General features: G+C 34.6%; 1 protein-coding gene across 3 annotated transcripts in view; it reads right to left on the bottom strand.

Moving 5' to 3' along the window:
• The window catches only part of LOC129794033 (myocardin-related transcription factor A), a 30,708-nt gene extending 18,069 nt beyond the window's left edge, over nucleotides 1–12,639 (bottom strand). For 2 of the 3 annotated variants that reach the window (XR_008750988.1, XR_008750989.1), the window contains exon 1: nucleotides 9,765–12,369. Coding sequence is in view for 1 of the 3 variants with exons in the window: in XM_055834609.1 (XP_055690584.1) it covers nucleotides 9,765–9,822 (58 nt within the window). In the remaining 2 variants the exon portion in view is untranslated. Of the gene's footprint in view, nucleotides 1–9,764 lie in introns of all 3 variants that reach the window. The other variant, XM_055834609.1, reaches the window with a different exon arrangement.
• Nucleotides 12,640–12,912: the final 273 nt, after the last annotated feature.

Genomic DNA, 12,912 nt, shown 5'->3' with positions numbered 1-12,912 from the left:
AAGAAATTTTGAGGAAAATTATCACTGTTTTTATTTTACTAATACTTGGATCATTCCAGAAGCTCAATTCTAAACAACATTGTACTAAAACTCCACCTATTCTATGAAATCTAGGTCAGTGATGAACGCAGGATTTTTTTTAAATAGGTGTTCTGGTTTCCTTTTCTTCGTTCTCTTCTTATTCAGATTTTACAGAAATTTTGATATTTTCAAAGTAAGGTTTATAAAATTAAAGCATTGTAAATTAACAGAGCCTGATGAAAGCAATAAAAATTTATGGAAACATCGCTAAATTCGCGACTTTCCATCTACATTAAAAAACAGGGGGGCAATAACTATTGCGTTCATGGTGCAGTTGCTTGCGTTCAATCTTGCGTTCTTGCGTTCACTTGCGTTTAGCCATACATTTCCTGCGTTCACACCTGCGCTCACTTGCGATCTTGCGTTCACTTGGGTTCATCTTAGGCCATAGTTATTGCCCCCTTGAGCAAATCTGAATGGATTTTTGGGTCATCCCGTATCCGCAGGTTCGTCGATGAGCCTGATCGATATGTACCAAAGGGAAGTTTCAAATGCAAAAAATAAGAATTTTCAATTTTTCCCTTAAAGTTTAGACATAATTTTGACTGAAATCAGTTTTTTGCATTTTCTGGCTCTCCTGTTGATTTTAGAGCAAATCTGAATGGATTTTTGGGTCATCCCGTACCCGCAGGTTCGTCGATGAGCCTGATCGATATGTACCAAAGGGAAGTTTCAAATGCAAAAAATAAGAATTTTCAATTTTTCCCTTAAAGTTTAGACATAATTTTGACTGAAATCAGTTTTTTGCATTTTCTGGCTCTCCTGTTGATTTTAGAGCAAATCTGAATGGATTTTTGGGTCATCCCGTACCCGCAGGTTCGTCGATGAGCCTGATCGATATGTACCAAAGGGAAGTTTCAAATGCAAAAAATAAGAATTTTCTATTGCGTTCATGGTGCAGTTGCTTACAACTATACATACAAAAAAATGAATTATGATATGTCACACGAATCTCTATGGAATATTTCAATCATTGTGTGGCAATCATGACCTATCATTGTACCTAACATTATGCACTTCAATCATTCAGTATCTTATCAAAGTGAGAAATATAATTTTTATGTGAATAGGTAATCTAAGGCTGAAGTGTTCTTGATTGAAAACAATTTAGAAAACAAGCTTCAGTTGTCCTCAACATTGTTTGATATAAATCGTTCTGTTGTTATTGTTTAGTTCAAAACATAACACTCTTATTTAACCTTCTCAATAAATCCTTTTTCTTTTAACTTATGGAGCACCTGCTGAGTTGTTAGTTTTTCTCCTCTAATTTAGTGAAAAGAAAATTATAATTGTCACCCCATTCTTAAATGCTTAAAAGTGAATCTCGCTTCTATCACCATTCAACATTGCATATTTTCAGCTTTAATTCTCAATTTATGCACATAATTGTTCTGTCATTTTGATAAGTGTTCTTTGCTAAAAGCATTGTCGCATAGTTATCGTGTTGAAAGCAATATGTGACTTCATTTCACCTGTTACTTCATTAATATGTGTCTAAATTTGTCAAATTTCACAGCTTTTGTGTGGCATTATATAGCACATTGAAAACTATATTGGGGATGGAGATTTGTGATTTAAAAAAAGTCTTTTAGGAAAAAATTGTAGATAGAGGAGAAGAAAATATAAGAAAAAAAAATTGGAAGAAGTGTTGATCGTCTTTTTATAAATCTTTCATGTGAGAAGACAACATGAGAGATCACACCCGTATTTTATGGTTTCTCTCTGTTACATCTACATCTTTCTATATATCAATGAATTTTTCTCAACGTTTTTCACATTTTTTTTTCACGAAGAAGAGAAATATAGGAAATATAGGAAAATCACAAGGGGTGCCCATCCAGGGACATTGATTTTTTTTCTCTCAATATTTTCCAATATAGAGAATATAATTCGTTTGATTTTTTATGAAGGATGCTTGCAAAAAAATCCACATCGATCATCATGTCCTTCTTTGAGGGATTACTCTCTGTATTTTGTGGGGCTGGGTGATTGTTTGGAGGTTAAAGAGCCAAAATGGTTCAATGGCAAGCTTTCGTATAGGTCACACACAGGGTACAATATGTATGCGCGAAAGAGATGGGGGCAGAGTATGTAATATCTAACACAACACGGTGAGGGGGTGGGCTGATGATGATGGAAAATGTGGCACAGAAAGGCACAAAATGTGCTGTACATAATAGCATAATTTCTAATAGGAGAGAAAACCGAAGGTGAACGTGAGAGAATACACTCGTATTTACTGTGCCGGGATGATGATGAAGAAAAGGCTGAATTATTAATTTTCCACTATCGATTAAATGGAAAGGTAAAATTCCCTCTACCACCACCCGCAAACTCCCCCCCCCCGTCTCCTATTTGACTTTGTCATGAGGACATTGGTGTGTGTTGTGTTATTTGTGGCACTTGCCATACGAAAATATGTTTTTTTTTGCTACGTCTATACGTGTGGCACGTGAAAAGCCAACAACCATAAATATTGTCACTTGAACTATATAAATTGTGCTACTATTTTACTTATAGAAACCAATACACGAGGTATTTTCGGGGGGGTGTAAATTACAGAAAAATTAGTCTATAAAGGAATTTTATGTACAAAAGGATCACTTTGGGAAAATCATTAGTGGGGAAGAAGAAAATTTTCTCAAGCTGCCACTTGTGTTGTATCACACAATCGTTTTGTAACTTTACGGGAAGTATTTTGTTGGGAAATTTAGGTGAAAGACTTTACTTGGAAATTTATGGTGTTTTTCAGCCTTAAACGTGACTCTTGCGTCAATTGGAACATTTTCCCAACATGGAAATTCATACATCGAGCATTTCCCGCTCATATATGATTTTCCCAATTAACTCAGGATTAAAATTAGGAGGGTTTTACCGTGTGGATTGTGTTCACACAAACTTGCGATTGAGTGTCGCAAGGAATTTTGAATTTTGAATAAATTAGGTAACATAGAGTAATTATGAATTGAAAGTATATGTTGGCAGTAGTTATAAATTTATGCTTCGAACATTCATTGGGAATAAACAGGAATTTATTTTTCTTTAAGGACAATCAATTAAAAATAAAACAAACGTTTCAACATTTACAGCGATGTTTCGATTTAGTTATAAAAACATCATTAGGCACTACAATGCAAAATCTGTTCGTATCTCTTTTTACTCAGCATACCAACATAAAATCTATCTCAGTTTTAAAGAAATCATTATTTTTTTTTTCATATTTTTCCAATATTATTTTTCAACGTAAATTAATTTATTTAATTTTAAATAATTTTGTAATTCTCACCCAAATATCTTGCCTTGAATCACAAATTAATAGACACGTGGTTCAAGGTAACAATTTGTGCACAAACTTTTAAAATCAATTAACCTTCGCAAACTTTAAATTAAAAGCTTTAAAAGTATTCAAAGCTTTTCATTGAAAATTTTCCCAAAAATGCTGTAAAAAAATTTTGTGAAAATGTGACACATTTAGAATTTGTCGGCCTACAGAAAATTTATGAGATACCGCATGTTGGACGTATTAAAATTAAGTGCTTAAATTTTATTGCCCGAAAAACATGATGTGTGGTGCATTTATATGAAAATGTTGTAATTCAAAACATGAGAATTGTTATGAATTTTATACGCGATTGAGGTGAATTTATTTCAATTACCCCTCGAGGTGCGTGGTGTAATTATTTTCAAAGAAAATTCAAAACGTTACAAAAATGCCGAGAATGTCTCGGAAGAAAATCATATAGAGACATTGTTGAAATTATGCTTCATTTGATTATTTTAATTTTAGACATTTTCATGCTTAATGATTCCCAACATATTGATTTTTAATGATCTTCGTAGGATGACTTGGTTGTTTTTTTGGTGGTGGACGTGCAATGTTAGGAAACATAGGAAATGCTAAACATAAAAATACACAGATTTCAGACTCAACTAACAAAGTCATTAGTGCGCAAATTTTGAAGGATATTTTTGACTTTTTTGTGAACTAGTTTTTTTTCTTGTTTATTCTGTTTGGGTGAAAAGGAAAAAAAAAGAGAGCGATGAAAATTCTTCAGGGACATTCTGTGTGAATAATAAACAAGAATTAGAAACTATCTTTTTTTGCAAAAGAATATTATCAAGGGTGGGCGGTTAAGTACAAATAAAAATGTTAATGTGAGCTTTAATTATTATATTTTAGTCAAAACGCGGGATCTGACCTTTAGAAAATACTCTTATTATTTCTGCGACGTTTCGGAGCTTTATTTCTCCTTCCTCAGGCCTGCAAATACATTATGGACAATTTCTTTATATAAATTTTTAATTTTCTTTAACACTTTGAACTAAAGAAAATTAAATTAAATTTGTGTTAAAGAAAATTAGAAATTTATATAAAGAAATTGTCCATAATGTATTTGCAGGCCTGAGGAAGGAGAAATAAAGCTCCGAAACGTCGCAGAAATAATAAAAGAGTATTTTCTAAAGGTCAGATCCCGCGTTTTGACTCCCACAACATTTGTAAATTGACCGAATCTACAACATTATTATATTTTATTTCTTCTTTAGAAATATTTTGTTTAGGAATTTTTCCTTTATGCAGCTTTTCAGGTCTTCTGCAGAGTATAAAATTGTTCAATATTAAATAGAAAAACAAGACAATTCATTGCACAGCTTTTCGTCATTCTTCTGCAATAATTGTTTGTTTCATTACAAATTTTATCAAGAGCTTATCCTCAAATGCAGGACGACATTGGATAGTTTGTGACCGTAGATAATAAAATTTAGCTTTTTATTCAAAACACTTTAGAATTACCTCAGCATTCAGTATCAATTTAGACTTTACAAGTGTACCACCACAATAATCAAAGAAAAAGCATTTCAACTCCGTTCAATATTGCCTGCATGTACTCCCAACATGACTATGTACATTTTATTGTTATGTAATAAAGATTTTCCACTGCTGAGGGAGCAACATCATCGTTTACATCGATACATAGCGAAATCTGCGAAGAAAATTTGGAATAAACACACATTAGACAGAAAATGTGTGTTGGAAACTACCGCCAGTTTATGCCCCGAAAAACTAATATGTATTATACGCGAAGCCTGAAGAAGGAGGCGTAAAAGAGAGAGCACGATAAGAAAAATAAAAAGGAAAAGCGCTGGTTATTCATTGAATCACTTCGCTATGTTCACTTTTTGTATTGCAGAATGAATGCCATTGAAATGTGGTGTGTTTTATGTGGCTTTTCCCCACACATGTACCCCCTTTCCCCGTCCCTTTGCGCCATCAATGTTATATGTGTGCTAAAATCGTATATATACAAATTTCATTTGGATGATGAACCCAGCCAAACACACACCCGGAGGGGTGGCATGGGAGGTAAAATTTCACTCTTGTCTATATCGTGAATAACAAGCCCACATTTTCACCGTCACAGCCATTGACAACACGACGTACCACCATTAGAATTAGATGATGCAAAAGCAAAAAGACGAGAAAGAAAAAAAAACGACGAGAGAAGAAAACCTTGTGCCGCCACACCAAAATGCACGAGACACATTTTTAAACGCAAATTTTACTCTTTAGAATTTTAATACTAAAATAAAACTTTTGGCTCTCTCTCTGAAAACTTTTTTTCGCCCATTTCTCCCTCTCACATGCGTCCAAGAATTTCTAATGCCATGAAGATCACACAACAAATAAATTCTTCTATACTCGCAGCAACACAATTGCTGATCATACGATCTTAAGTCCAACAGACATCTTGTGTGTGCCCAAGGAATTCTCTGATCATTTACGCACAGAGCATAATAGACCATTTAGTTTATCTAATTGAAATGACCGACGAAAATTTTTTTTACAATTTTTTTAGACATAATTTTAAGAAAGAATTTTTCCCGATTTTGTAATGGAAAACTCCTCATTCGAAGAAAACTATCGAGATACGCATAGTCTTGTAAAGAATCAAAAAATTATAATGATGACGTCATTATGTACATTTTTGGCAAATCCTTGCTGATTTTTTCAACTAATTGCAGTGGAAATGGGAAAAGTTATACAATTACTTTTTTTTTTAATTCATCTGTACAAGGCTAGAAAATCTTAATATTTTTGGCATAGAAGATTTTCCTATACAAATTGTGTAAAGTCCTTCAGCAATTTATTTTTATGAGTAAAAAGATCCAACTTAAATCAGGGAGTTTGTTAAATAATTATGGTTTTATTTTCTTTCAAAATTTCGCTTATAACTCCCTCCTTCATCAGGTACGCAATAAGAAAGAAAATTTCAATATTATAAATATTTTAAAGAAGGATAAAGAAATCCTTGAAACATTATAGAGAACCTATACGAGAGTAAATAAATTTATTATTAATTTTTCCTTAAATAAGGAAATAATCCTTAAATAATCCTCAACATAATTCTAAACCAATCATTAGTAAGAAAGGAATAAATGAAATTGCGGTCTTTCAACTAAATCAACCGATACATAATGTCAAAAGCACCGAGGAGAGAAAGTCTGTGAGAAAATCAAGTGAAAAACCCTGAAATCAAAAAAAAAACGAAGAAAAAAATCCACATACACCTAAGCAGCGGAAATTTACCATTTAGCAATGCCAAAGATAAAAAAAGAGAGAATTCAGCCAGGAAGATCAATTAAATTTTCTTTTTTTTACAAAAAGAAACTTTTCCTTGGTCCATTGTGGGTGGAAAATTAATTTGTCTCTCTATTATTTATTCACAGACACTTTTTCTTCACACTAATTCTCATTTTTTTTAAAGAAGAAAAAGCTTAAAGAAAAGTATATCTATACTTTTTCTTTTTCTTTCTCCTTCCCAGCAGTGCTAATTTTAAGGTGAAACGGGTTGAGAATGAAAGAAAAAAAATAATTTGCAGTCGAGAAAGTTTCTAAAATACTAGACAAGAATCTTAATAGCTTTTCCCTCTCAGTCTCTCCGTCTTATGATGTGTTTGGGAGCAAAACTCCTCGTGCGAAATTAACATTTTTGTATCACATTGTATGCAGGCGAATTTTCTGCAAGATTAGCAATCAGATTCGCACATCTCACTCGCACAACTGTCACACAGACCACATTTCCGGACGCTAAGAAATTCCTATAGAGCCTGAAACTCAATTAAAGATCACATCCCACCCCCATTTTTAAACCAAAACCCCACCCACGTGAAGCATCGCACATAAATTCAAATACCACGTAAATAGCGCCTCGCAAATTTTTCTCGGGATTTAGTGCTTGTTAAATGGGTGCGAGCACAAGTATTAAAAAAAAAGATCTTCATCGAGCGTGGAAGGAGTTTTGGTAGATCCAATCCAAAATTTTCATTCACACATCTGTTTGACCTTGAAATAATCTGCACGTTCAATTTTTTTTCAGGGTCAAAAAGTTTGTGGGATGATCTTTAATTTGATTGGAAGATAAACACAAATTTATGGTGTAATCCCCCACTATCAACATATTTTTTCTTCTTCTATGCCTGCCTGCCGCATAAAAAAATACATAAATTCATCCCGTGAAAAAAAAGGAGAAAAACTTTCAAATGAGAAACTTTTCCTCAATCAATGCCAAACATTACCCGCATGTAGTATGGGATAAATTGTGTATGACCACTTCCTCAATAAATAAAGCTAAAAGGGATCAATAAATCTGACAAATTTTGCATCTTTTTGGCATCAAAGAAACATCAATGAATTCATAGCAAATTACGAGCAAATATATATAATAGTTTCTTGGTAATATATGTAGATATTTGGAATTTTAGGATTTTCACAAATTTCCGTTTACGTCAATCATTTTTCACAGAAGTCATTTTCACTAGCTTACGTCATTGTTTTCTCCCACAAACAAGTGCAAAAATTTAACAAAATATATCCAGATTCTCTATTTCCAACATTTATTGCTTCTATAGCTACATATGTACATAATTTCTTCCCAAATCATTACGAAAGTAAAGAAGGAGAAAAGCTTCAACACAAAAAAAAGAAAGAAAATTCAATCCAAGAAAAGTCAAACACGCATAAAACAATAGATTTACAAGAAGATTTATATAAATCAATTGAAGTACATCGAATTTCATTTGTGATTTAGTGATTAAATTAGAAATTGAAGACACGAAAAATTCCAAAGATTTCTCTCTATCCAAGTATCTTTTCCAACACTTTTGTGTGCGAGGAAAATTTTTGCTCACTCACAGGCTACCCGAAGCAATTTTAAGTCAATAAAAATGGAAACGAAGCGAATGAACTCATTTTGGATTAAGCAAGAACTCCTCGAGAACTTCCAAAGAATTTACAATAAAAGCACCCATCACAAAGTGCCAAGAATGGTTTTGTTTACATAACCCGCAGAATCTTTCTGCATCACTTATAATGCATTACACGTACCAAAATATTCCTTTTTCAGCCAAACTCATATGAAAGATTTTGCAACTTTAATGTGATTTATGAACTGGAAGATTTATAAAATGCGTTACGATGATAATTTTTTTTACGTATGTTACAATGTAATAGATGTAAAAAAAAATTATTCTGGATGGTAATAATGATAAAGCAGATAAAACTATCAATGAATATTTTATTGAATGAAAATGGATTTTTTTACGCGACGTGTAAAAAATTCTGTCGTAAAAGTTAACCCGGCTGGACCACAAACCATTCAAATCGTTCAAAATCATATTTTACTTGTACGTTTTGTAAAAAAAATCTTTAAAGATCACAAAATAAAATCTTAGATGTAAAATATGCAAAAAATAATTGTTTTTATTTTAATTCCGTTAAAAGGAACGTTTCAATGCAAAATGGTTATAAAAATCATGTAAAGATCGAGATGTAAAAAATACTGTCGTAAAAGTTTACCCGGCTGGACCACAAACTATTTAATTCCTTCAAAATCTTATTTTACTTGTACGTGTTGTAAAAAAATCTTTAAAGATCACAAAATAAAAATCTTAGATTAAAATATGCAGAAAATAAGGGATGGTCACGTTATTTTGGAAACTCGGGGACTTTCAAGAGCGATTTTCAAGCCAATTTTGAAACCAAAAATTCAAAATTTGCTTGTACTCTCGTTAAATGGCCAAATAATGATAAGAATTCAGTAATTTCGATTTAGAAAATAAATTTTTGTGCTCAAAAAAATTATTTGAAATTCTCACATTTTGGCCATTTTGTTCCTGTAGAGTTTCCAAAATAACGTGACCATCCCTTAATTGTTTTTATTTAATTCAGTTAATAAAAGAAACGTTTCAATGCAAAATGGTTTTGAATATCATTCCGAGGTGTAAAAAAATACCGTCGAAAAAATTGACCCGGCTGGACTATCGATTGAAACCGTTAAAAATTGTATTTTGTTACATACACGCGTAGTGAAAAAACCTTTAAAATGAAAAAATTAAATCTTTTATTTAAAATTTTTAGAAAAAGATCGTTTTTATTTAATTCAGTTACCTAATAAAAGAAACATTACAATGCAAAGTGGTTGAGAACGAACTTTAAAAAACATTTCGTATAAAAACAATTACAGGTGTCGAAAAAGTTAACCCGGCTGGTCCATAAGCTAGAACTTTTTTTTATTTTTTTTATGTGTGTTGGGATAATGATCGTTTCTTTTTTTTCTAAATTCAGCCAATAGAAAGGACATTTCAATGTAAAATTGTTGGGGACTGAGTCGTAGAATGCTCTTTACCATCGCAATATTTGCAGCATTTTGTAGGTGGTTCGCCATAATCGGTGCTAACGGGCATAATTTCCTGGGGCCACCAGAAGTCGTCACACGGACCAATCTTGCATGCCGCCACGGAGACTTTCGCCACGTCCTGACACCACGATTAAATCGCATCTAAGCACTCACTTTGGCCCCTTTTGCTCATCCCGCGGCATCCTCCCCGGTTTCGGCTCACACCACCTCTTCCTGGTCACTGATGTTGTGTGTCGCACGAGGAGATCGCTTTTATCACACTTTTGTCACCTTTTTATTTTTTTTTTGCTCAACTCTACTCGCGCAACTTTTTTTTTCTATTTTTCTGGCCACCAAGTTGACACACAACACTGTCGTTAGGATTCCACTCTCTCGCGCAGCAGCACACACGGGAGGATACAATTTTAAATTAAATTTATGAGAATTTATTTTTATGAAAACGGAAATTTCTCCACTGACGGGAGAATGTGTGATGGAAAGATTATGATTTCTACACACTTTTCGTGCATTTAAATGTCATATATTTTCTCTATTTTAGCAAAATTATTTCACAAAATTCCCCTCTGGCGTGCACGAGGCCCATAGATGAGTTCGTTTCTCACCCGTCTTTGGGAGAATTTAGTAAATTTTTTCTTTTGATTTCTCTCTAATCAAAACTTTTGGAATATTCTCGATCACAAACTTATGCAATTCACCTCTCGCACTCACCTCTCGCAATCACTGCAATCACGATGAATCCTTCACGCACAATTACCGCGGAAGATCCGCGGGAATAGGAGAAAAGCGAGTGCCTTTTTCTTGTGTTTTCAACACCTTAAGGAGCACCCCAAAAAAAAAGAGAAAAGTTGAGGAAAACCCGCCGTGCTGAGTGAAAATTGTGAATGTTAAAAAGTTTTCGCAACACTGCCTTTCCCCTCGAACACCCAAGAAACGAATCCACCCAGAGAGGCACAATCTCTACATTTGATCGCAATTTTTGCACTTTGGGTGAGAATTTTCCTCGAGAGATGAGAAAATGCTGTGTGTGAGAGAATGTGGATCAGAGAAGTCGAATAGTGAATTTTGGGAGTCGTCGGACTCATCTTGTGTCCACACACACACACTCACTCACGCCGAGTACACGAGATTTTGTGCAAAAAGCCGTCGTGCTTCAGTGAATCAACACTAAGATACGTGATCACGAATGGTTCTATGTATAGATTGATTGAATCGGCTGTGTAATGAAACTTAAGGGATTCAATAGAACAACAATTCTGCTGAGAATCTATATCCTTCATTTTATCCTGTTAAGCTGTATCCTTGTCTCAATCAAAGAATCAAATAGAAGAGCCAGAGTTCTGCCAAATCTTATTAGATCTTATAGACCATAATATAGACTTAGATTTCGATCCCTGACTTTATTAGAAGTTAGACTATTCAATCATTCAAAAACATTTAATCCAACAAGCCAAGATTTTAGCATAAGGACACCATTCTCATCATAAAACTATAAACATTAAAAACCATGAAAATCTAAGGAATTTTCCTTAATTTTTAGATACAAAACCATAGAAAAGCCAAAAAGTACATCTGTATGAGTGAAAAATTGGAGTTTAGTGTCTTCTAGATCTCGCTTAGCCGTGTGTGAGTGGTCAATGGGTGCCTTTGCGATAGCACGGCGAGTTTCAGAGAGAAAGAGGGAATCACGCATCTCACGCAGACGCACAGGATGGCGCCCGAGAGCGAGAGATTGGGATTCTTCTAGGCTATTTTGGGACGGTGATTCGTCTTGCAAAACCACCGTGAGGATAGAAAACAGCTCGGGCTATGTCCACATCTTATCACTACACACAGAGACCGTGATTCACAGACATTTCAATTTTTCAGGCACCTTTTTGCAGCGTCTCGCGCGAAAATGGGGCAGCACTGCGCCGTGAGGACGACCTCTGGGGTGCCTTTAGGGAATTTCCACGCTTTGATGGACTTCCTGGCGAGTCTGGGTGCACTTTAGATGCAAATTTCCGGGACATTGCCCAGATACAATATTGGGCTGAAGCGATGGGCAAAAGGTGATTTTTCTACTGAGCAAAATCACCCTGAAAATCAACTTGTCAGCCAAATCCACCTTATCAATCAGATACCTGGAGAGTTACTCTATCGCACGACGCCTCATTTGGCCGCCTTATCAAGTGATAAGAGGTATTTTTTCGATAAAATTGCGGACGTTGCAAAGCATCGTGGTCATCAGCCTTGCTGTCACAAATAGTTCCGCAGCTACACCGGTGTGTGGCGCTGACATCGCCCCGGCCCAAATATTCCATCAAATCAAACAAAATGCGTAATTTTCATCTGCAAGTAAATATCACATTGAATTGCCTTTTCCCAACAATCTCGCCACAGACTCCTTCCGTAGCCCCCAAGGATACGCCGTCAAGGAACAACAACTCCATCCTAAAGGTAGAATTGGGTGAAATGTGCGATGGAATTTGCATGACTCGATGAGAGCCATCTTTGACACAGAAAACCACGAAAAAATCCAGATATTTTGCCATTCTCTGCCCAAATTCCCATCAGGAGCTCTTCTTTAGACACCCCCAAGAGGGAATCACCCCACATACGCATCCAATGTCCTCGCAAACCCGATGAGATGCCCCAAAATAAGAACATTTGGGGTGTGGTACAAAAGGAACTCACCTGGATTTTCGTCCTCCTGCCTCGATTTTTTCCTCAATTGCACTCAAAAATTAGCCAGAAAGGATTTTCATGCACTCTTTTCACCACTGAGATGACCTCCTGGGTGTTTTGGGGGATGTTCTCCAAGAAATTCACACGAAAATTGGCATCTTGCATTCACAACTCTTTGACGTTTTATTACGCAAAAAAACTGCCACTCGCATCAAGGTACGGAAAACTGCGTGAAATTTAAAATGTCACATTGAATTTTTCATTTCAAAATTTCCCCATATTTTTTCTGTTTTTAATGAAAAAAATTGTGTGTTAACTTAAACAAAAATAAAGATAAATTATTACTTGTTAACCGTAAAATGTTGTTCATTAATTTAAATTCTTAAGATTTAATATTTCCGAAAGATTTCTGGAGGAATTTCAGGAATTTGGTGGCCACTGTGGCCAATTCTTTTTTTTTTTTAAATTGGCC

This window comes from Lutzomyia longipalpis, chromosome 3, assembly GCF_024334085.1.
Source record: "Lutzomyia longipalpis isolate SR_M1_2022 chromosome 3, ASM2433408v1".
Taxonomy (NCBI): domain Eukaryota; kingdom Metazoa; phylum Arthropoda; class Insecta; order Diptera; family Psychodidae; genus Lutzomyia; species Lutzomyia longipalpis.
Note: the sequence above shows the minus strand (reverse complement) of the source record. Positions and strands in the feature narration are given on the sequence as shown.